General features: G+C 51.1%; 1 protein-coding gene across 2 annotated transcripts in view; it reads right to left on the reverse strand.

Moving 5' to 3' along the window:
- Positions 1-20,005: 20,005 nt before the first annotated feature.
- The window catches only part of TRANK1 (tetratricopeptide repeat and ankyrin repeat containing 1), a 95,195-nt gene continuing 92,925 nt past the window's right edge, over positions 20,006-22,275 (reverse strand). For both annotated transcript variants that reach the window (XM_037070875.1, XM_037070874.1), the window contains one exon: positions 20,006-21,406. In XM_037070875.1, coding sequence (XP_036926770.1) covers positions 21,306-21,406 — 101 coding nt within the window. In that variant the 3' untranslated portion in view covers positions 20,006-21,305. The remainder of the gene's footprint in view (positions 21,407-22,275) is intronic.

A 22,275-nucleotide genomic window follows, 5' to 3' on the forward strand; every position in this document is an offset into this window, starting at 1 on the left:
GCAGCCATGCTCCTTCATCTGTGTATTGTCTACAGTTGCTCTGGTAGTACAACCACAGCAGAGATTGCGTGGCCCACAATACTGAAACTATTTACTGTCTGGTTCTCTCTAGAAAAACTTTGTCAACCCCTGGCCTAGACCCTTCTCACAGGCCTACTCTACCCCTCTAACTCCTACCCGCCTTCCACAATCCAGTGAAAACTTCTGTTCAGAGAAGTGTAGGTCCACATGTGGTATATTCCTGGACCTTCCTTCCACGGCTCTCCCCTGCTTCAGGTCCCCAAGTGGCTTCTCCTGCTCTTAGCGTAAAGCACAAAGTCCTTCACAGCCTACAGCCCCCGTGTGGTCTGGCCCACTGTGTTCTACTCCCACACTTGCTCGTTTTTCTCCCGCACTTGCTCGTTATGATGTGACCTGAACGTCGGCCTCATTCGATGATTCAGTCGAGTCCTCCTCCCCCTCAGGGTCTTTGCCTGTGCTGTAGCTCACCCGTGATGCTCATTCCCAGCACCTCCTCCAGCTGACCTTTGCTCTTCTTTTGCATGACAGCTTCAAGGGCACTCTTGCCAGGGCACTCATGCATCAGGCCCCTCCCCTAGCGGGGTTAGCACAGCCAATGCTGGAAGCTTCTACTCCGCTTTCGGTCCTGAGGTTCCAACTCTTCCACCTCAGAGCCATTTCTTTTCTTTTCTTTTAAGATTTTATTTATTTATCTTTAGAGGGGAAGGGAAGGAGAGAGGGAGAGAAATATCAATGTACGGTTGCCTCTCATGCATCCCCTGCTGGGGACTGGCCTGCAACCCAGGCATGTGCCCTGACTGGGAATCGAACTGCGATCACCTGGTTTGCAGGCTCGAGCTCAATCCACTGAGCTACACCAGCCAGAGCCTTCAGAGCCATTTCTTGACCCTGCCCTCACCGACCCTGCATCCTGCTCCCACTGTCCCCTCAGAATGGGCCCTTCTCAGACACCTTGCCCAGCTGGTGACTTTTACAGGAGTGGCTCCCACGATGTCCTGCCCTCTGCCCTCTGCCCTCTGCCCTGTGTCCTACGCCAGACCCAGTGGTGCTTCTCCTGAGCAAGGAAACAGAGTTGTGTCAAGGAGGGGCTCTGGGCCCTTCTTCTGCTTCAGACACAGAGTTGAGCCACGCAGAGCCCCGCACCAAGGGAAGACAATCCCTCCATCGTCAGTTCCTTCAGGGTCAGAGGCAGAAAGCCACCTCAGCTGAGGGGGTGTGCACATTGGTGACAGGGTGGGGGAGGACATCAGGGCCAGCGTCGCAATCCACCCCAGGTTGCTCCGATGGCTAACCCTCCAGAAACCCCTTTATGGGCCTTCTCTTACCCTGTATTTTGCCATGTACGACGCGTATTTTTTTACCTAATTTTTGAGGGAGAAACAAGAATACACATTATACATGGGTACTACTAATTCCATAACTACATAAATATTTTCAATTCTTTTATTTATGCTTATGCATTAAAAGCGTAACTCTAGAAAGTAATCATGATATCCATATGCACACTAATACCCTGGACTATAACCATTGGTTTCACTTCTAAATATAAATTTTTTAAATTGGATTTAAAAATTAAAACAAAAGATTTTTCCCCCTGAATGTTTGGGCCAAAAATGTGAGTGTGCAGTACGCACGCAGGGGAGCGCATTATGCACAGTTAATGCGCGGTAGTTGTGTGTCCTGATTGTGACGGTGTCATACAGTCACCTCGTCTGTCATCTGTTGGAAGTCACAGGGCGGTGGCCTGAGGAGGGCGAATCCTGCCACGCTGAAACCACACACTTCAGGAGAGGTCAGGAAAGGTCAGGAGAGGTCAGGAGACGAAAGGCTGCTTGCTCCCTCCGGAGAGCGGGTTTCTGGTAAGGGGAGCTTCGTTTGCCTTGGGCCCAGGGACACTGAGCAGCAGACATTCTCTTACCTGAAAGGGGCCAACGAAGAGAAGAGCAAGTCCAGCAACAGAACTTGAAATTAGCAATGGGAAGTAACCACGTGAGCTGTGTTTGTTTCATGCGCCAGGCATCCCGGGGATGCACCTCGTGTGATGCCTCACACTGAGTGGACGTTTACTAAGTGCCAGTTTTCTGCCACCAGACTCTCTCATCAGCCGTGTGGAAGACAGCGACACTATGGAAGTCAGAAAACAAACAGAAAAATAGAAAAGTGGCCGAGGACCTGAAGGAAACACACTTTGAGACGAAGGCAAGAATGCTCTTAGTGCGTAAACCTAAAGCAAACCTAAAGCAATGAAAGATGAGCAGGCAGCTCTGACACGTTGAGGTAATTCTCACGCGGATTATAGAATGAACACAGCGAATCCTGTGGGAACACCAAAATGTTCCTGCGATCCGAGCGAACATGTTTCAATGAAAACATGTTCACCGAGTGGCTCGGTGAACAAAAGCATCACAGTAGCAACCGTTAGAATAAATAGCAGAGTTCATCACGTTGGTTTTCAGAAACATAACCAACATGAAAATCAACAGGGGCAGGAGGGATGGGGAGTTACTGTTTAATGGGTACAGGGCTTTAGTTTCACAAAATGAAAAGCGTGATGGAGATGGATGGGGAGGATGGCTGTCTATTATGGATGCATTCAATATCACTGAACTATACATTTAAAGTGGTGAATGTAGGAAATTTTATATTAGATGTATTTTACCACATTTTAAAAATGGAAGAAAAATTCAACAGCAATTTAACTATCTTTGGAAAATCATTTGTCAATGTCTATTACAAATGACTACATGCAAACCCTATTCCACTCCTAGAGGTATAGAAATATGTAAATATGTTCACCAAAAGGTATGGGCAAAAATGTCTGTAAGCCATACTACTCACCATAGCCCATACACTAAAAAATACTGGGATGCCCATCAGGAGGAGAATGCATTAAGCAGATGGGACACAGTCACACAATGAAGTACCACACATCAAGGAAAGTGAGTGACTTACAGCCCCAGGCAACAATATGTGTGAATCTCACACACACACCATCGAATAGGAGAAGCCAGGTGCCAAAGAGCCCCCACTGTCTGATTCCATTTGTATAAAGGGTCAACGAGGCAGAGCTAACACAGGAAGTCAGAAGTCAGGGCAGTAGTTGCACCTGCAGCCTCAGGTCCCCACCTCACCTGCCTCGTTCCCTAGAGGGATCCTTCTGGGTCAGTCTGGGAGTCCGCTTCTCCCTCAGGGTGGGGGAGGACTCAATACCATGTTGGCAGGAGTCGTCTCATGCTAGGGTCACTTTGGGTGAGCTCAAGGGGAAGAGGAGTGACAGGCAGACCCTGAGCCGTGAGGGACAGGGCAGATCATGTATCCAGGTGTCAGGAGACTAATATGGGACCTGAGAGTCCACAGGAGCAGGGGATGAGGAGGTGGAGATGCACTTTTATTATTAAATGACAAATAACTGCATCGGGTCAGGAGGCTGTAGTCTGAAAAGGTGGTTCCTGGAAGGGAAGAGACTGAGGCTGGGCAAACAGCCGGGTCTTTTCTTGGTGTGCCTTCCTGGTAAGGTTTGATGATTTTATTTCGCTGTGTTTACATGGCAATCTCTGACTATATTGACTGTCCCCACCTGTAACCTCCCATGACATGGGGACCACTTCTCCCTCCCTGCTGGGCCCTGCTCAGCACCCCTTGTTGACAAGGTGGTCTGGGAATGGGGTGGCGTGGGAGGGAGCCCCAACTCAGCCAAGCCAGGCTCTTCCAATGGCTTGGTCTCAGTTTCTTCTTCTCTAATTCCCTCGTCGTCATCATCCTCTAGCACTCACTGCGTACCAGGCACTTTACATAAGCATGTGTTCTAACTCAGTCCTCACAACGACACCAGAAGGAGGTGCCAGTGCCACCCCCGATTTACCCGTGAGGAACCAGAAGCACGAAGAGGCTCCAGTACCGTAGTTGACTTGCCTAAACTCACGTAGCTACTCAGTGGTGAAGTCTGAATGTGGACTCAGGCAGCCTGGCCTCAAAGTCCACGCTCTCAGCAAATAGTTTGGATCTTATTAGAAACACTGACGACTACGTAATGCCACGGAGGAGGATTCTGAGACCACGTCTGGACCCAGGAGGAAAAGCGCTGTAATGGATGGACAAGGTCTGCAGCAGCAGCACCTATGCCGTGTTTTTTACCATCATGTTAGGAAGGAAAAAGACTCTTTTCTTAATCAGACTGTAGTCAGGCTCCCCTGGGCCCTCTTTTCAACCAGGCCTTGACATTGATCCTCATCCTGTCTTTGGCCTGCCTAGTCTAGTCTTAACAAAAGTCCTGCCAAGTCAGGTTAGTAAGACTCCCTCCCACCTTGATACCTGACCGCCCTGAGTTGAATACCTGAACACTCTGATCACATGCCCTGTCCCCCACCGCTGATGTATAAGTCCTTGATCCACCCGCACTGTGAATCCTGTTAAGTCAGTTTAGTGAAGTCCCCCTACATTTCACGTCTCCTGTGAGTCATTTTCTAACTGACTCCATGACTCTGCTTGTTGGCCATAAGTCCTCACTTGTCCTTGTCATATTCCGAGGGTAGCCTAATCACTCTCCCCTGTTCCAGAGCCCCTATCATAACAGGCTTGAATAACATCTCTCGCCATTTCAACAAGGGTCAGAATACTCTCCTACGTGACAAGGATCTTTAGGGTGACATCTCAGACTGCAGGGCCAGCCTGTCACAGGTGTTTTGGTTTGTGCCGAGAACACACCGAGACCTGTAAATAGACCTGGGCTTTATTTCAGAAAAAAATCCCTTGGTAGTTCCAGAAAAGAGAGTTTGGACTAATAAGAGTAAAGAATACAGGCTACGGTATGCAAGGTACAGGCTAAGGGGAAGGACCCAAAAGATCGGGACTAGGAAAAGACACACTGAAGACACTTTGAAGGGAGACCCAATAGGCCTTGATGACAGGCATGGAAAGTGGGGGTCAATGTGGACTTGCCAGGAAACAGGACCAGAGTGACCTGACAGGCAAGCAAAATCACTGTAATTCCCTTACTGCAGTGAGGAAGACTGCCGCTGTGACTATTGTCCAAGTGTCACGGGACATCAGGAGCAGTATTTGTGGGCTTTGGGTCTGGGGTCACGTGGTTTTAGGCAAGTCTTCAAGGTGGATCAAAGTTAGTGACATTTGTAAGGGCAACTGTACTTTTTGTAGAAGAGGCTTAATTCTCCCCATTGAAAATAAGGGAAAAGGTCCTGGCTGGTGTAGCTCAGTGGATTGAGTGCTGGCCTGTGAACCAGACGATCACGGTTCAATTCCCAGTCAGGGCACATGCCTGGGTTGCAGGCCAATTCCCAGTAGGGGATGCACAAGAAGCAACCATACATTAATGTTTCTCTTCCTCTCTCCTTCCCTTCCTCTCTAAAGATAAATAAATAAATATTTTAAAAAAGAAAGATGTAAATAAATCCTACATTTAAAAAAAAAAAGAAAATAAGGGAAAAGACTTCTCCCTTCTCTTGCTCTTTCTCAATTCCTTTCTTCTTTTCAAATATATACATATTTTTATATATAAATATATAAGGGTATAGATATCTTTATAATGTTTTCATATATATAACATTGTTCTTTGTTTTTATATATTTATATTATTTTTATATTTTTCATATATAAATATATAGATATCTATATTTTTATAATGTTCTTTTCAAATATATATTTTCATACATAAATTTCTATATATATGAAAAATATAAGTATAAAGATATACATATATCTTTATCTATATCTATATCTTTATTTGTGAAAAGGAAACAAAATGTTTATTTAATGCTATTCAGACCTAATGCCTTCATTAAAATATCAAAGTCCTTTCAGGTATACACCTACACACACATACACACACAGCGCTCCCTTCTCCTCCTGTCCTAACTCCGGGTACCATAAATCAGGAAAAGAGCACATGTCCATTTTTCCAGGCCGCTGGTACCATCAGCTGTGTTGACATCCAGGCAGGATCTCCAATTAATCCAAAGTCATGCAGCACCTTCCACTGGCAAGAGTTCCTTGTACCAACTTTTCCAGTCAAAGTCTCTCCTGCTTTCCAGGCCATACAGCCAAAAGGAGCACCCCAAAGTCGCATGGGCCTCTTCTACCAAAGCTGCAGGGGTCTGCACTCCATGAAAAGTGCATGTCTTTCTTCTTCACCTGGCTGCAGGGGTCTCCATTCTGGCAAAGCTGCGTGGTTTTCCCTTTCACCTGGGAAAGAGGGGGGTCTGCACTCTGCCAAAGCTGCGTGGCTCCCTCTTTCACCTCGCCGAGAGGGGGTCCTCACTCTGCCCCAAACACATGGCTCTCTCCCCTCAATGGCTGGCATGTCCGGGTTTAAATCCCTGCGCCTATCTTCCACTGTACCTCTATTTCCAACTCCTCCCACAATCAGTTACACCTGCCAGCATTCCCGTATTATTACAAGTTTACTGGGCGGCCATCGTGAGTCTGGGCAGGTATGGCCTCATGTCCTAGAGCCAATCTTCTTCAAACTCCCACACAGGTGCTGTAACTCAGGGGACCTGCCCCCCAGTTACATCTTGTGGGGGAAGTGACTTCCATCCCCCTGCTCCAAGCCTGGTCACAGCCATTTAACATATCCAAGTGACCCGCCAAAGGCTATAGATATGTTAAATGACCAGGCCATGGATTAGCTGCAAGGCTGGGGCTGTACAAAACAGCCCTGCATGTTCCTGCTCCATGTGTCCCTTCCCCCAACTCACACCTGTAGGGGGAAGGGGTGAGGACATCTTATACGTCTCTCCAATACTCCTATACACTTTGAGTTCTGGACACCATTGCAAATCTTTTTTTGCCGCCCCCCACCCCCCCCAGCTGCACCCTGTATCATTTCCCCTGCAGTAAAGCCAACACAAGGAGCCTCCCCAACAACCACGCTGGTTAGGACAAACACCTGTAACCAAAGGTGCTGCCAAGTCTCCCTCTTGAGGACCAGCCATCCTTTACCTGGGAAACAGGTATGTCATGGGTGGTAGCTGCTTGGCTAAAACACGGGGTGCAATTTCTTTCTGTCTTTGCCATGGGCCTGTGCTGACTTATTCAATCACATCCTGATCACTCCAAATAATGGAAGTGTTTTCTTTTTCTGCTACCTTTGAGGCGAGGACTTCTGTGTCAGAAGATTCTGTTTTTATTCTAGTTCCCCAACACACTATAGTTTAGGACTGGTGTTGTAGCAGAGAAAAGAAAAAATCCTTCTCTACGCATCCTAGGTTCTCCCTGGGGCCCTGTCAATTAGACAAAAGACAAATTAACAAGAGAAAAGCACACAGATATATTCGAAAATACACAGGCATCTCTCATACACAGGGGAAGGCTCAGTGATGAGTATCTCAAAGGAATGGTTAGACTTGGACTTAGCATCCAAGTCTAAAAAAGACTTGGATGTATTCTTTTTTCTTAAAAAAAGAATAATACATTTCTAGAGAGGTGACAGAATAAAGGAAAAGGACTTGAGTTTCTAGGGGCAGCCAATTGTGGGAGGCAAATGTAGGAAGGAGCTAAGTGTAGATAAGGTGTAGTTGGTGAGGTTTGTTATGTAAATTCCTTTGGTGTCCTCTCTCAGACAGCGCCTAGGGTCTAGTCCCAGGGTAACCGGAAAAGACACCAGCGTTCAGGTTGCCTGTCACTACCAAGTCCAATTAGCAACGACAGCGATTGAATCTTTTATGGGCACTTTATTCAGATGGCTGTGATCCGAGAAGATGGTGGGTTCATACCCTAACAGACCATCTTGTCTTTTCCTTCCAGGCCAGACTTTTCATAAGATGGGGGTGGGGGAGTAAACAAGGTGCAGTGAGGGCTTTGAGATTCAGGGAGGATTAGATGAGCGGAGCTGCAGCATTCCTGTCCTGGGCCGTTAGCTCCTCCCAGGGGAGGGTGGTCATCTACTCTCCCTGGAACACAAAAGGTCTGGGTGTCCCCAGGTAATAATCTTCTATCAGTGGCTCAGGGGACCGGCTATTTTCCCAGGAGCCAGGAGGGGCCTTGTCTGTAGTTTCTGAAACAAAAGCTTTAACATATATATTACTTGCTAGACTTACAACCTTTTACCTTAAGCTATAAGTTTCCAAGTCTTGAATCCCCTATCACTAGGATCCTAGGGATCTAGGGATCTAGTGATCTAGCATTGACTCCAATGATTAACTTCCATTTTTTTCTGGTTTAGAGGGACAGGCACAGCTCTAGGTGCTGAAGACGCAGGGGTGAATAAAATAGACAAAAATCCAGCTCTTCAGGAACTTACCTTCCAGTGGGAGGAGACAGACAGTAAAGAAAACAAGTATACGAGATAATGTCTAATGGTGGTAAACCCTCTGAAGTGAATAAACAGAGAGCTGTGACAGGAAGTGACCAAGGAGGTAAGAAAGGTGAGCCTCTCCATTGCTTCCGGCCGAGCATGGTCTTGGAACTGAAGACAATAGTCCTCATCTTCCAAGGGAAGAAGAGAAACACCTTGGGGAGCGGGGGCAGATCGCTCTGTCATTTCATCAGATTGTTATCATCTGAGCCCTGTTGCCAGGCAACCCAGACAAACCCCAGGCAAACCTGGCAGAGAGCTTGGAACCCAGGTAAGCAAAGACAGCTCTCATTCAGAGCATCTTGGTGTCTGGACAGTCTCACCCAGTAGGTCCTTGAAAGAGAGAGAGGAAAGGAAGCCATTGTGAGAGGCAGAGTCAACAGTCCTAACCCTTCATCTATGGAAATAGAAAAGACTGAAACAAGTTTTCAAAAAGAACAATGGCAACAGTAACAACGCTTAGCATGAGACCAAGCCAATCTGGCTCCAGAAACATGGTTCCATTTCTGCCTTGTTCACACCCACACTCTCAGCTCACCGACCCTTGCACAGTTCCATTCTGATGTGTCGAGGCATGATTTTTCAGTTGTCCTTTTCAACCCCCAAATTTCTATTTGTTCCCCTTATATACTTTCTACCATACGATCGACATTCTCCACCTCGTGAGATGTTGTTCTCCTGGTTTCATTCAGTCCTCTGGCCCTGGGACACTAAGGCAGTGGCCTTATAATGTATACAGTGGCCTTGAAAGTGGAAGCCTGATAGAGGAGGTGAGGATGTGCGAACTCAATTGGCTGTCCAGGAAGGAGAATTTACCAGCCTCTACCCAGGGCCTCGAAACTGGATCAGGACAGTTGTTTTCAAAACCACAACACACAAGGCCATGGTCCTTGTGGTGTTACGGACTTTATTCCACAGAACATGTGCTAAGCAGCAGCCAGAGGCAGAGGTTCTGGTGGCATTTGTTGGGGAAGGCAACCCTTAGATTCCCACCCCCCAAGCTAATAGGCAAATGTCTGAGTTGCTGCTGCCTGAGATGAGATATAGCAGTTGGAGCGAACAATAAACCAGCTTCAAACCCTGGGAGGAAAGGCTGCGTGCGTGTGGGCGGGGTTGGGGGGAAATTAGAAAAGGGATGTATCAGTTATTATTAATTATTGGGATTGAAAATCCATTGAGGTGTCTAATTACTATGGCTGTATAGCAAACTACCCCAAAACATAGTGGTTTAAAATGATAGCATTTATTCTGCTTACGGGTCTCCAATTTGAGTAGCTCTCAGTGAGCACAGCCTGTCCCTACTCCATGTGGCATCACGGAGGGCCAGGGCTAGAAGCTGAACCTCCTCATCTGGAGGCGTGTTCGCTCACAGGTCTGGTGGCTGATGCCAGCTACTGGCTGAGACCTTGGCTGGGGCTATTGGCTGGAACACAGGCCTCTTCCGGTGGCTACTTGGGCTTCCTGACAACATGGTGGGTGGGCTGTCCAAGAGAGACAGCCAGGCAGAAGCCACATCACTTTTTATGATCTAGCCTTGGAAATAATGCAGTTTTCCTTCTGCTATATTCTGTTCCTTAAGGAAGTAACAAAGTCCCCCCTGATGTCAAGTTCAAGGGGCAAGAAAATAGACTATCTCTTGAGGAGGAGTGTCGACACGCTGGTTGAGCATGGGCGACTAGCAATGTTGCTCTGTCAGATTTTGGAAAATACAATCTACCACAGGAGAGGAGAGGAAGAAAAGTCAGAGACCAGAGGGACCACAGGATAAATGAGGCAGGGGGCGTCCCTAAACTAAGGTGAGAAAGTGAGTAGGCACCTGGCTGCAAAGAGCCTGAGAGAGGCAGCGAGCCATCAAGACCCTGCCCAGGGTGGAGAGGCCCAGCCCAGCTCAGAGAGGAGGGGAGGCAGTAGGAGCTTTCAAGCCCTGCCTGACAGTTGTTATCTTTCTTAAGAGGCCTCAGTGCCCGTGTGGCTTCGGGACGATGATGCAGGTGTGGTGGGACCGGTTACAGGTTTAACTGGAGTTGCCGGACTCAGGGGTACCTGATGCTGTGTCAGATCCCACAGGCAGGCACTGGCACACCCAGTCCTGGCAGCAGGAAGGGCAACCCTGGGAGCTCTCAGGGTCGCCGTGGGGCAGCAAAGAGCATTCCTTGTGTTTACACTGTGCTAGCGAGGGGTAGAGCAAGGCCCGGAGAGTGGCGAGGAAAAGACACTGCGGGCTGCTTAGCTGCCCTGCACCTCAGTCTCCATGTCTGCAGAGACAGGTTGCCAGGGAGCTTCACTGCAATGACAACGTGAGACACTGGGGTCCAAATGTCGGTCAGCGGGTGCTCCACACGGACACCATGATCGCTGTGCTGAAACAGCTCATGAGCATTCTTAACAGAAGAGGCACTGAGCGGCAAGTTTGGGACCAGGACTAGACTGAGTCCCAGGTGTCAAAATCATCTTGTGACAGTAATTCCTGGAGGGGCATCTATGGGAAGGCAACGGAGTTTGAAGGAGAGTTGACCCCCTTGTTGATCTGAGCCCAACAGAGTGCAGAGCCCCCCACTGGCTGTCAGCAGAGCTGAGGTTGGGTTTCCCGGAGAAACTAGCTCCCTGTCACCACACGGGAGGTGCCTCTGTTGGAAGCTGCGTCTGACACACAGCCCCAGATTCCAGCTGTAAAAAGGCCAGGGGCCTGGCTCTTCTCTCTCTGCATGGGCCTCCCTGCATTTTCTCTAGTGTCCCTGTGTCAGCAAAGGGTGGCCAGGCCCTCAGTGGGCCTGCCCAGGGACTGGCAGGGCAGGCCCGACAGCTCCATGAGACAGGACCACAGGAACTGGGCTCAGACAGCGTGGCAGTTGGAGAGGCACCCACCTGCGTGCACACTGTGGCCCCTGATTCTGTGTTTGGCTGTGAGCCAGAACTGTCTCACCCACAAAGGAAAATGTGCCTAGAATAGCAATCGTCTCTACCCGTGCACACACACCCCAGCCCCAACAAACCTGGGGGCTGCACATGAGGCCTAGCGAGTAGTAGGCGCTCTTCTCCAGGCCTGCCACTTGCACCCTCTTCCCCGTGCCCCAACCCCTACACACACTCGCATACGCACACATGCACGCACGCACACACACAGATTCTGGTCCCCTCTCCGGGCTGTGCCCTGCCTCCTCACAAGCTGTGCCCTCGGGGCCCAGGTCGTGTCCTCCAGCGCCGTCCACCGGACAGCATCTCAGCCTCTATGGCTCTTCTAACAGGATTGCTGTGAAAATGTGTTTGGAAGCCGTTGACAGGAGACAGACTAGAGTTCTTCCAGGAACGTGCCTTCAGGTCTCCCTGAAAAGTCCAACCTGACTTGGGCTCCTAAGAGCTGAGTTTTGATGAGCCCAGAGAACGGATGATTGAGGTGAGCAAACCTGCAGCTGGTCCCCAGGCTCGGGTGTTTGGCATCAGGCGCGCAAACGCCAGGGCAGCAGACACCATCCTCCACCTTTCATCCACGGGGTCCGACACCTCACCGTCCCAGCGGGAGGGAGCGAGTTTTTCCCCCAAGCTCTGACACAGAAGCTCTGAGTAAAGTTGGAAAAGTCACCACCTGGTCTGTTCTGTCTCCTCCCCTGTGAAATCAGGAGCATGCCCGTGAGGGACCCTCTCCCTTCCTCGGGTGTGGCCCAGCTCTGTGCTGTCCCGGGGGTCCCACTCCTGGGCCGGCAAGACCCATGGCGTGGTGGGGAAGAATCCCCGACACTGGGTTTACCACTGGAGCTCTCAGTCAGGAAAGGGGACTTCGTGCTCAGCAACAAAAAACAGGCTTCCACCTCCTTCCCGCAGCCGAATTAGCACCTGCAAGGTCCGCAAGCAGCACACAGCCAAGGGACTCCAGGGAACTCGAAACAGGTGACATCTGCTTGGAAAAAAAAAAAGACAACAAAACAAAACAAAAACCTGAAGGGAGGAGGATGATGATGGAGAAGACGGGGAAAAGGTGTTTTTATTCTCATGAAAACTCCCACCCTCTTTGTCTCTGTTCAGTTCAAACAAACTGACCTGTGATGGGCTGCTGCTGGAGGGGGCAGCCCTGAGGACCCGGGCTGGATAGAGCTCCCAGGGCCTTCAATGTGTCTGTGTGATGAGTGTGATCCGTGTCTCTCTCTCACAGGGTCTGCATGCGTGTTCACCGCGGTGGCACCTGCGGGAGCCAGTCCTGGAGTGGTCTTTCTCACTGAAGGACGGTGGTTACTGTTATGGTGACTACCTCGCTGTCTCAAGTCCCTTGGTTAGGAGGCAGGGGCCGGTCTTCAGAGCTTAGGAAAGGAGCCAGGGAAGAGAGCAGCAGGACAGCATCCCTGTGAGACTCAAGGACAAGAACGCTCCCGGGGGTGGGGGGGGTGGGGAGTCAGACAGGCCATCCGAGCATCAGGTGATAAAGTTCCAGGTGTAGACGATGCACAGCCGTGGACGCTGAGCCTCCTCTCCTTCCTATCTGGCTGCCCATCCACACCAGCTCGGTGGAGGTCAGGCAGATGAGAAGCAGAGGAGCAAGCCAGACCTGGGCAGGAACTCCAGGGGTGTCTGGAAGAGCGTCCTGTCCTGCTGGGTCATCATCACCAAGGAGCACACAACACGACCTTTTTTAAAACTTCATTTATTTTTAGAGAGCAGGGAGAAAGGAAGAGAAACATCAATGTGCAAGAGATACATCGATCTGTTGCCTTTCCCGTGCCTCCAACTGGGGACCTGGCCCACCACCCAGGCATGCGCCCTGGCCAGGAATCGAACTGGCACCTTGCCATCCCCAGGCCAGAACTGCATCCGCTGAGCCACAGTGGCCGGGGCACAACACTGCCTCCTAACACGGCTTTGTAAAACGAGTGGGTGGAGCATGCTCATCTCAGACCAGCTCATTGAACAGCAACTGTTTGCCCTCCTGTACCTTCCCATTTTGACGTCTAAACATATATTCATGATTTTTGTGACTACAAATATGCTCCAAACTATTTTTGAAAGTCCACGTCTTCTAGAGTACTCGAGGTAACCACCAACTACAACTTGGAAAGAATTTTTTTTAATTTGTCTGCAGGGAGCTGAACCTTAGAGCCTTCTCTTTAGCCTCGGTTCCCGGTGAACAGTCGACCCCGGCGACACTGCCACAATGACACCCGATCTCCCTAAACCCTGAACCGCACGCACGCACCGTACTCAGCCATGCCCCCGCGGGGTACCTGAGCGGCCTCCGACTTTGGACTCGCCTGGACGCTTCTGAAGTGAACGATTATTTCGGCATCTGCAGGACTTGTTTCTCTAATACAAATCCCTAAAAGTAGGAATGCTCGTAATATGCATTCCATGGAATATTATTCCGCCTTAAAAAGGGAAGAAATTCTGGCACGTGTTACAACATGGGTGAACCTGGAGGACATTATTCTTTGTGAAATAAGCGGGTTGCAAAAAAGGCAAATGCCACTCGAATCCATTTGTAGATGGCACCTAGGGACAGAGACAAAGTCAAAACCACAGAGACAGGAAGTGAACTGAGCGTGGCCAGAAGCCCAGGAGGGGCCTCTGGGCCCAGTGGGTGCAGTTTCGGTTTTGTGAGATGAAAAAGTTCCGGACGGAGGTTGGTGGCACAGCAGCGAGAATGTACCTGGTACTGCGCGGTGAGTGCCACAAACGGTCAAGGGAGTAAGCTGTATGTTATGTGTATTTTGCCACCATTAAAAATAACCCTAAACCAAGGAGTAGGAATGCCAAGTCCAAAGGCGAGTCCATTGTTTTCATTTGAACAGGTGTTGCGGACACGCCCACCAGAAGGGCTGCGCAGTGCGGCTCCCACCGCAGCGCAAGCGTGCCCTTCCCCCAGGCATCGTCCACCCAAGCCCCCCGTCGTGACTTGGAGATGGCAAATGGGCACTGAAAGGAAGCCAAAATGGATACTCAGCTTGCTCAGCACCCCCAGACCCCCAAGGAGGGCCACAAAGAAACTCCGGGTGCAGGTGTAGGTCTCTGCCACCTCTGGAAGCTCCCAAGATAGTCCCACTCTCTTCCCTCTTTGCAATCCCTACCCTTAAAATACTGACTCCAAATATCACAGACTGGCCTACATATTTCCCTGAAACAGCTGGCCTGCAGAATCACTAAAACTTGGGTTAAAAATAGTCTCGGCCTCTAAAAGGACAAAGCCCTCTCAGAAATGTCCCCACCTCTGCAAAGGGCACCCAAAAGCTGACCCAGCTTTGTCCCCAGAGCTCAGCATTGCTTGTGACCACCCCTCCCCGCCTGAAACCTTGTCCCTTTCTTGGTCCACGGATGAAAGAGAGGCAGCGGGAGGGAGAGTAATGATACCACAGCCAAACTGCAAGTTTGTGTCTTTATTTCCACTTTATCAGCTCCCAAAGGGGCTCAGAGATGGGAGTTCCCCCCTATTGTCCACTTCTGAACACTCCCCACCAACACCTAAGTCGAAACTGCGCTGTTTGTGGGGTCCCTTCACTGTGTTTTGTTTAATTTTACAAAATATTTTCTTTTTTCAGATTTTATTTATTTATCTTTCAAGGGTAAGGGAAGGAGAGAGGGAGAGAAATGTCAGTGTATGGCTGCCTCTTGTGTGTCCCCTGATGGGAACTGGCCTGCATCCCAGGCATGTGCCCTGACTGGGAATCGCACCGAGATGCTTTGGTTTGCAGGCCCGCGCTCAATCCACTGAGCTACACCAGCCAGGGCCAAACTATTTTCAATAACCGTTGACATACAATATTATATTCATTTCAGGGGAACAGCACAGCGGTTAGACATTTAGCTAACGTACTAAGTGATCCCCCTCAATAAGCCTGGTACCCTTCTGACGCCATACATAGTTATTACAATATTATTGATCATAGTCCCTCTCCTGTACTAGACTTCCGGGTGACCAGTTTTATAACTGCCAATTTGCATGTTTTAATCCCATCCCCTTTTCTACCCATTCTTCCAACCCCCTCCCATCAGGCACCCATCAACATAGTCTCTGAATTTATAAGTTTGCTTCTATTTTGTTTACTCATTTACTGAGTTCTTCAGAGACTTGAAATAATGTCTCTGAATTCCCCGTGTGAGAAGCTAAATTTTAATCCTACGGCTCATTTCAAAAATACGGTAATGAAAGTTCTGTTTCCCCAGGGCAACCCTTCCCACGGGAAGGTCCTATTGGGTTTTCAGGGCGCACCACCAAGGAGGGCGAGGCCACGTGTTCTAAGCAGAGAACATGGTATTCTGAGCGGGGTTAGCAATCTGCCGCCCAGGAGACAGGTTTCTCAACAACCCACCTAGCGAACACCTGCTGCCCTGCTGACGGCTTCTCCCTCCCCGTTACCGAGCACAGAGACACATTTTCCTGGGCGGGAGGGAGGAGGGAGGACCAGCTGTGTAGTTAAACAGGGAGGGTTCCCATGAGCCCTGAACCTCTGAGCCCTACGGAGCTTGCTGGGTGGGGAGATGGCTCCTCACGCCGCCCACTTGACCTTGCACTCTACAGCCAGGACCTCTGACACGTAGGTGGACAGGATCCAAAGCGAGTCACAATGGCTTAGGAAAGATATTCATGGCAGCAGGGAGAGCAGTTACCGACTGCCTCGATTTACCCATCCTCTGCATCAAACACTTGAGGATGACCTCAGGGACACAGGTTTCTGGCAATCACGTGGCCTCCATCGGGAACACGTTCGAGGCACCCCAGCCCCCAGGTCAGCCTGCTGGACAAGGCCAGGGAGAGAGGGCAGGCACGCTACGTTAGAAGCATTGAGATGGTTATCGTGGCTGTGGAATCAGTGAATGCTGGAATCCCATCCTGCAGGAACCCTGAAGGAGATGGATGCAGAGGGAGAGACGACCGAGAAAAGTGGCACAGTGCTGTGCTGTGGCAGCTAAATGTTGTGCCCCCAACCTGGAAAAACAGTACATTTCCGCAGCCTCCTCTGGATCACATTCCAATACCCAGGAGACCCCCAAATCAAATACCCCTGAGCCTCTTCCCTGTCCAGGTACCGGGCCCAAGGGGTGGCCAAGGGTGACTCCTTGGGGAGGAGGGGGTACAGGTACCGAATGAGCTTGCGTGTGAGGCTGGAGTGTCCGCACTCAAGCAACCGAAGTCCTTCATGGTGCAGGATAAAGCAAAGGGTGGGTGGGAAGAGAAGTGATGGGGGAGAGGTCTCTTGTTATATTCACCCCCCACAGATATGAGGGGCAGATGTGCCCTTTATGTGACAGCTGGCAGTGGTGGCTGCCAGTGAAACAGGGGAACCGGCCCCAGGAGCTGAGTGGAGAGAACGCCGCAACATTGGTCAGAATAACCCTGCCTGCTGGTTGCCCTGGCAACCAGGTCTCCACCGCTGCAAAGCCCTGCACAGCCAGCTGGACGTCAGGGTCCAGAGGGGAAGTGGCCAAGATGGCAAATTGTTGGTTCCAGGGATAGGTTCTGGGGTCCCTCAGGGTACCAGAGTGCAGACTGCGGAATAACAGGGAGCTCTGCTCACTGTCCTCAGGCAAACCCCTCACTTTACACACACGGAGACTAGTGATTAGCATTCTGCATTTAGGGCAGCTGTAGGATTTCACAGATGCAATATGTCGAATAGTCCCTGACACGTAGCAGGCCCTTATTTTCAGTTATCTATTGCTGTGTCATAACCCCTCCCCCCCCAAAAAACCTTAGTACCTTAAAGCAATAATGCTGTCTTTATTCACTCTCCTGATTCTTGGTGGTCAGAAATTCGGGCTCACCAGGTCTCAGCTGATGGTGGCATCAGATAGGGTCGCAGACTTGGCCTCGTGGAGGGGACACCGAAGGCTCCCCTCCTCTGAATGGCACCTGCGTAGCTTCCCCACGTGGCCTCTCCACCTGGCTGGCTCGGGCTTGTCCACAGCCGGGTGAAGGGCCCCACGGGGCAGCCTCATTCCCCCCAAGAAAAGCCGAAGCTGCCAGGCCTCTTGGAGGCGCAGAATCGGACAGTGTCGGACAGTGTCGCTTCTGCCGCCATCTGCTGTTGACCTCCCTGCGTGAGTCCTCAGTGGGAGGAGTGCTGGCTGGCACCAGAACACCCAGGTCCAGGACACGCAGCCCCGACCCAGACTGGCCCTGCCGCCCAGAGGAGGAAACAGCCATTAGACCTCAGTTTCACCTCCAGCAACTGGGTGAGGTTCTGAGGTGCTGGTGCAGAGTGGGGCAGGGGGACAGGGTGCTGCCAGGCCTCTTGTCAGTCAAAGACTGGACTCGTCCCCAGAGAGAACTGGAGGAGGATGAAGGCTCTTGGCTGAGAATGGTCAGGATAACACATATCAGTGATAGTGGGGGGAGGGAAGGAAGGGCCCCCAGAGGCACCGGGTTCTGTCCCTTTCCCCCAGAAAACCAAACGGCAGAACCATGCACAGCAGCTGCCAAGAAGTCAGGAAACGGGTGGTTCTTCACGATGGCTTTTAGGAGATGAACTAGCCCTGAAAAATCCACTCCCTTGCCTGGAGAAACAGCAGATGTGCACGTGCTCATCCCGCAGTGGGACACGCAGCGGGGGGCGGGGGGGGGGGTGCCCAGAACGCAGGCTGACAGGGTGATCAGGACTGAGCCCCCACTCGGGGGGAACCCCCAGCATGGAAAACAGTTCAGGCTCAACTACCGTCTACTGAACGGCCTGCTTACGGGGGTGGCCCCTGGCTGGTGGCAGGGAACCCAGATCTCGGAGGGGGGGGGGGCTCCTGCAGTTCCCAGGACCAATAACCGTAGCTCGCAGCGCCCCAGCAGTTCGTGCAAACAGTGTGGCCTCCGCCAAACACATGCTGCGCACCTGGTACTCTGGGGCTTCCCTATCGGGTTGGCCAAAAGGCCATTTAGGTTTTTCTGTGAAATCAAGGACTTTTTTTTTTCATTTTCAACAATAACTTTATTGATTTGGACATTCTGAGTATGTCAGCTGTCTCCCATGTGGCATAATGTTGACGGTTCTCAACGTCTCGATTTGATCAGTGTCGACCTCCACTGGTCCACCCGACCGTGGAGCACAGTCTAGCAAGAAGTCCAGCACGAAACTTCACAAACCACTTTTCACACGTTTCATCTGTCACCGCACCTTCTCCTCACACTGCACAAATCTTTTTTGCATGCCAGTTGCATTTTTACCTGCCTTGAAATAAAGCATAACGTGCCAAAAAGCTGTGTGTTTTCTCCCACCTTCAATACTAAAATGGCTGCACAAAAATCACCGATTGTGATGTGTGTTTTTTTTTAAGTGTACACTGACAGACAGCTGTCACCATACAATCTAACAAAACTGTATCGAATGAAGTTAAGGACAACTAAGTGCCACTAGAGCCGTCACACAGAAAGAGCCAAGCAGACTTTTCGGCCAACCCAGTATGTACACGGCAGAACATGCCTGTGTGACCAGCACCCAGTACAAGCCCTGAGTCTCCAGTAAGTTTTCTGATTGGCACCACTGACATGGGTGATCATGCCTGTTGCCAGGGACTCAAGTGTGTCCCGTGTGACCCCACCGGGAAAGCCTGCACCTGGGACCCTCTGGACCTCACCCACACGCCCTGTGATTGCATGTGCTTTCACTGCAATCAGTCAGAGCCACAAGCAAAGCCCTGTGCTGAGCCTTGGGAACCCTCCTTGTGAATTACTGAACCCGAGAGTGGTCTTCGGGGTCCTTGACACAGAGCCCCACCCTGGACACCAAAGTGCCCCCTGCTGGGCTGGGCCTCAGGAGCCGGGCTGTGGATGGCAGTGACCATCTACTGCTAAATCCCATTCTCCTCCCTCGGGTTCCACGCCACACTCTAAGAGCCCGTGTGAGTTGGGGACAGGGATTCCTGGGAACAGTTCTCTTGAGGTAGTTCTTTCAGACAGTGCTGATGTAGACGCAACAGGATCATATTCCCCAGTCCTGGGCCCCCTGGACCAGAGGAGACTTGGCCTTCTTAGACCCAGCTGTCCTGCTTGCCCAGCACCAAACGAGCACTGAGGTCACACAATCAAGACCTGAGGGTGTTCGGCCCCATGGCAACAGCCCGCAGGGCCCCTCAGCAGCAGGGCTGGGAGAGGGCGTGGACCGTTCATTTCCCAAAAGGGGGAACGGAGACCTGTCTGGGTGTGTGAATGTTGCCGCTGCCTCCCCGTGCAATCCACATTTCCACCCCGCTGCCTTTCCCTGTCTCCACCTCTCCCCCACAGCAGATCACGGGCCCCCGAGGGTGGTGCTGCATTTAGGCACAGGGCATGTTGACAGACGTGACTCACCCCAGGTTACATGGCTCGCTGGGGGCAGGACGGGGATTAGACTCCAGGTCCCTTGCCTCCCAGGACAGTGTTCTTGCTAGGGGTGATCCCCATAGACAGCTCTGATGAAACTGTGCGGTCCACACCCCGCGTGCCCAGAAGCATCCAGGGGGGACAGAGCCACTGCGACCAGCTCCAAGGCCCAGCCTGTGCTTCCCTCCGTCCCTGTTCACTTCAGGGGCCCAGCAAGCTCTGTCCTGGTCAGCACTGACCTGCTGACCAGAAAGACCTGCCCCCGAGACTTACCCCTTTACTCTCTGAGTGGAGCCTGGAAATAAACAGACAGCAGCATGTAAGAGAAATGATTTAACTTTATAAAAAGGTGATCATACAGCAAGATTTGATTGTTTTTTTTTTTCTGTTTCTTTTTTTCTGGCAAGTGAAGTTCATTAAAAAAAAAAAAACCTGAAGTAAAAACTGGAAACGTAACTAATAAAAATTAGAAACAAACATTTCCAAGAAATAGAGCCATCTAGAAAGACCGTGAACACGAGGAGCAGCGAAAGCAGCAGCAACCTGTGGGAGAAGTGGGCTCTCCTGTGACGGCAGACAGCAGAGGGCCAGGGCGCCGACCTTTCCCCTGGGCTGCACGGAGGGGCTGGGGAAATGGGGGGGGGGGGGGCAGAAGGCAGCGGCCTCCTGCAGAGAGACCCAGCTCTCCCCTCCTCTCAGGCGCCTACCAGCCCCAGGCAGTGATTCACAGCCCTGTCCCTACGGATTGGCACTGAACGCCTGGCTCCTCCTCCTCTGTCCACTTGTCCCCAGCCTGCTCTGCTGCAGGTCCCTGTCCCACCCTGGTGAGCTCAGCGGGAGAAAACTTGTCCGAATGTCAGCCTAAGCCAGGATGACAAACTTGTCAGGGAGGACCAAGAAGACTAGACACACAAAGCTACATACAAGACACTTTTGGAAATGTTGGTACCATCGCCAAGGCAGAGTTAGGACCACCCTGGTGAGGCAGGCTGGGAAGCCCCCAGCAACATCCCCCAGCCTGTCCTCCTTCGGGGGAGGTCCTGCCGCGGGCCCCCACAGGACACTGGGAGGGGGGACGCTTGACTACATTCTGAGGTAGTCTAACTGTGACTGGCACAGGGAACTGAGGATGGTGGGGGGACAGAGGAGGGCAGAAAAGTTGCCACAGAGAGAAGAAACTAATGTATATAATGAAACACACTATGCTACGAGTAGGCTCAGAGAGGACCAGAATGGGACTGGGCGTCAGGGGTGGCCGGTGGCAGGACACAGTCCCGGGCACACACGGCCCTTGGTGCAGCCGTGCGGAAGGAGATGAGCGAAGGCAAGAGGGGATCAGGGCAGGAGCCCCTCTGCCGTGAGGGGCATCCCTCCTAGGCCTCATGTCGTGAAGGTTTCGGGCCAGAGAACTTGGGGACTTTGGGGTGAGGAGTCCCAAGGTCCCCCACAGCGATGAGCACTCTCATGTAACGAGTGTTAGGGGAACTGATACCACTGGACTTGAACTGGGAAAGCACAGAGGACCCCGGTCTGAGGGGCGGGCAGATCCTCGGCCACCAGGGAAAGAGGGAACCAGAACTAAAGCAAAGGGGCCGCTAGACTCCCCTAGGCTTTTATGCTAATTGGCATTCTTTTCCCTTCTGCCCTCAGAATTCGGAGTCAGGATGGAATGTTCTGAAGGTTTAGGTGGCGGCAGCTGTGTGGACCTCAGTATTTTCTTTGCTTTCCACATTTCCGCGGACGACTCCTGGGACAGAGCTCAAAAAAGTCCTCGACTTCATTTTCATAGTCATCTTCCTGACCGATACCTGCTTGAGAGGCGAACAAACAAAAAAAGAAACAACATGCAAAGTGGTGATTTTCCCCCCACTCCAATGCAAACTATAACATCCTCGTGAAACTGAATGTCTCTGTAATTGTTATTTTAAATTAAAGGGGAAAAGGCTGTCCTTCCACCAGGGGCCTGAGAGTGAGGATTTTTCTCGGAGTACTGAATCCGCTCCCTAGGACGAGCCAAACCCAGAGTCAACCTTCTTTCTCCTCTAGAATTACCTTTTCCTACAGGCTGGCTCCTCTGGCCTTTTATCAGAGGCCCTTTAAAGGAAAGAAATCAAACAAAACGTAAACTCAGCCACAGACGTGAGCTGATCTATCAGTTACCTCCCTTTTGAAACAATTAAAAAAATCTTAGCCCTGCATTTTTTATTGGCACATACAGTTGGGGCAAGTCCCCTCCTGTTTTCCCCAGCTCTGGGGTTGGATTTCCCAGTGGCGTTTGGGTTAAAAGGACTCCCAGGAGGGCAACCTGGGGTGAGGGGAATACTCAGAGTAAGAAGGAGTGACATCGGGCGGGGGCGGGAGGGGGGGGCCAGCGGCTGCAATGGACAAGAGAGGCCTTTCCAGCACAACCAGAATGTGCAGGATGATTCGGCCCGGAGAGCCACCCGAGGCAGAGGAGCTTCTAATGCTTTGCAGGAAGATGCATGCGAGATGCCCCAGTGATTCTGTTTGGTTCACAAATTCATTTGTTGTGTATCCCCAAGCCCAGAACCATACTGATACACACAACAACTCAGCATTGATAATCATTAGGTTACATGCCACCCCATATGTCAGAAAAGGGCTTTATAATACTTGGTGTATCCTTAGGGGTCACTGCTTTGAGCAGGAGTAGTGA

This window comes from Sturnira hondurensis, unplaced genomic scaffold (genome assembly GCF_014824575.4).
Source record: "Sturnira hondurensis isolate 20B ecotype Veracruz unplaced genomic scaffold, ASM1482457v3 Scaffold0019006, whole genome shotgun sequence".
Classification (NCBI taxonomy): domain Eukaryota; kingdom Metazoa; phylum Chordata; class Mammalia; order Chiroptera; family Phyllostomidae; genus Sturnira; species Sturnira hondurensis.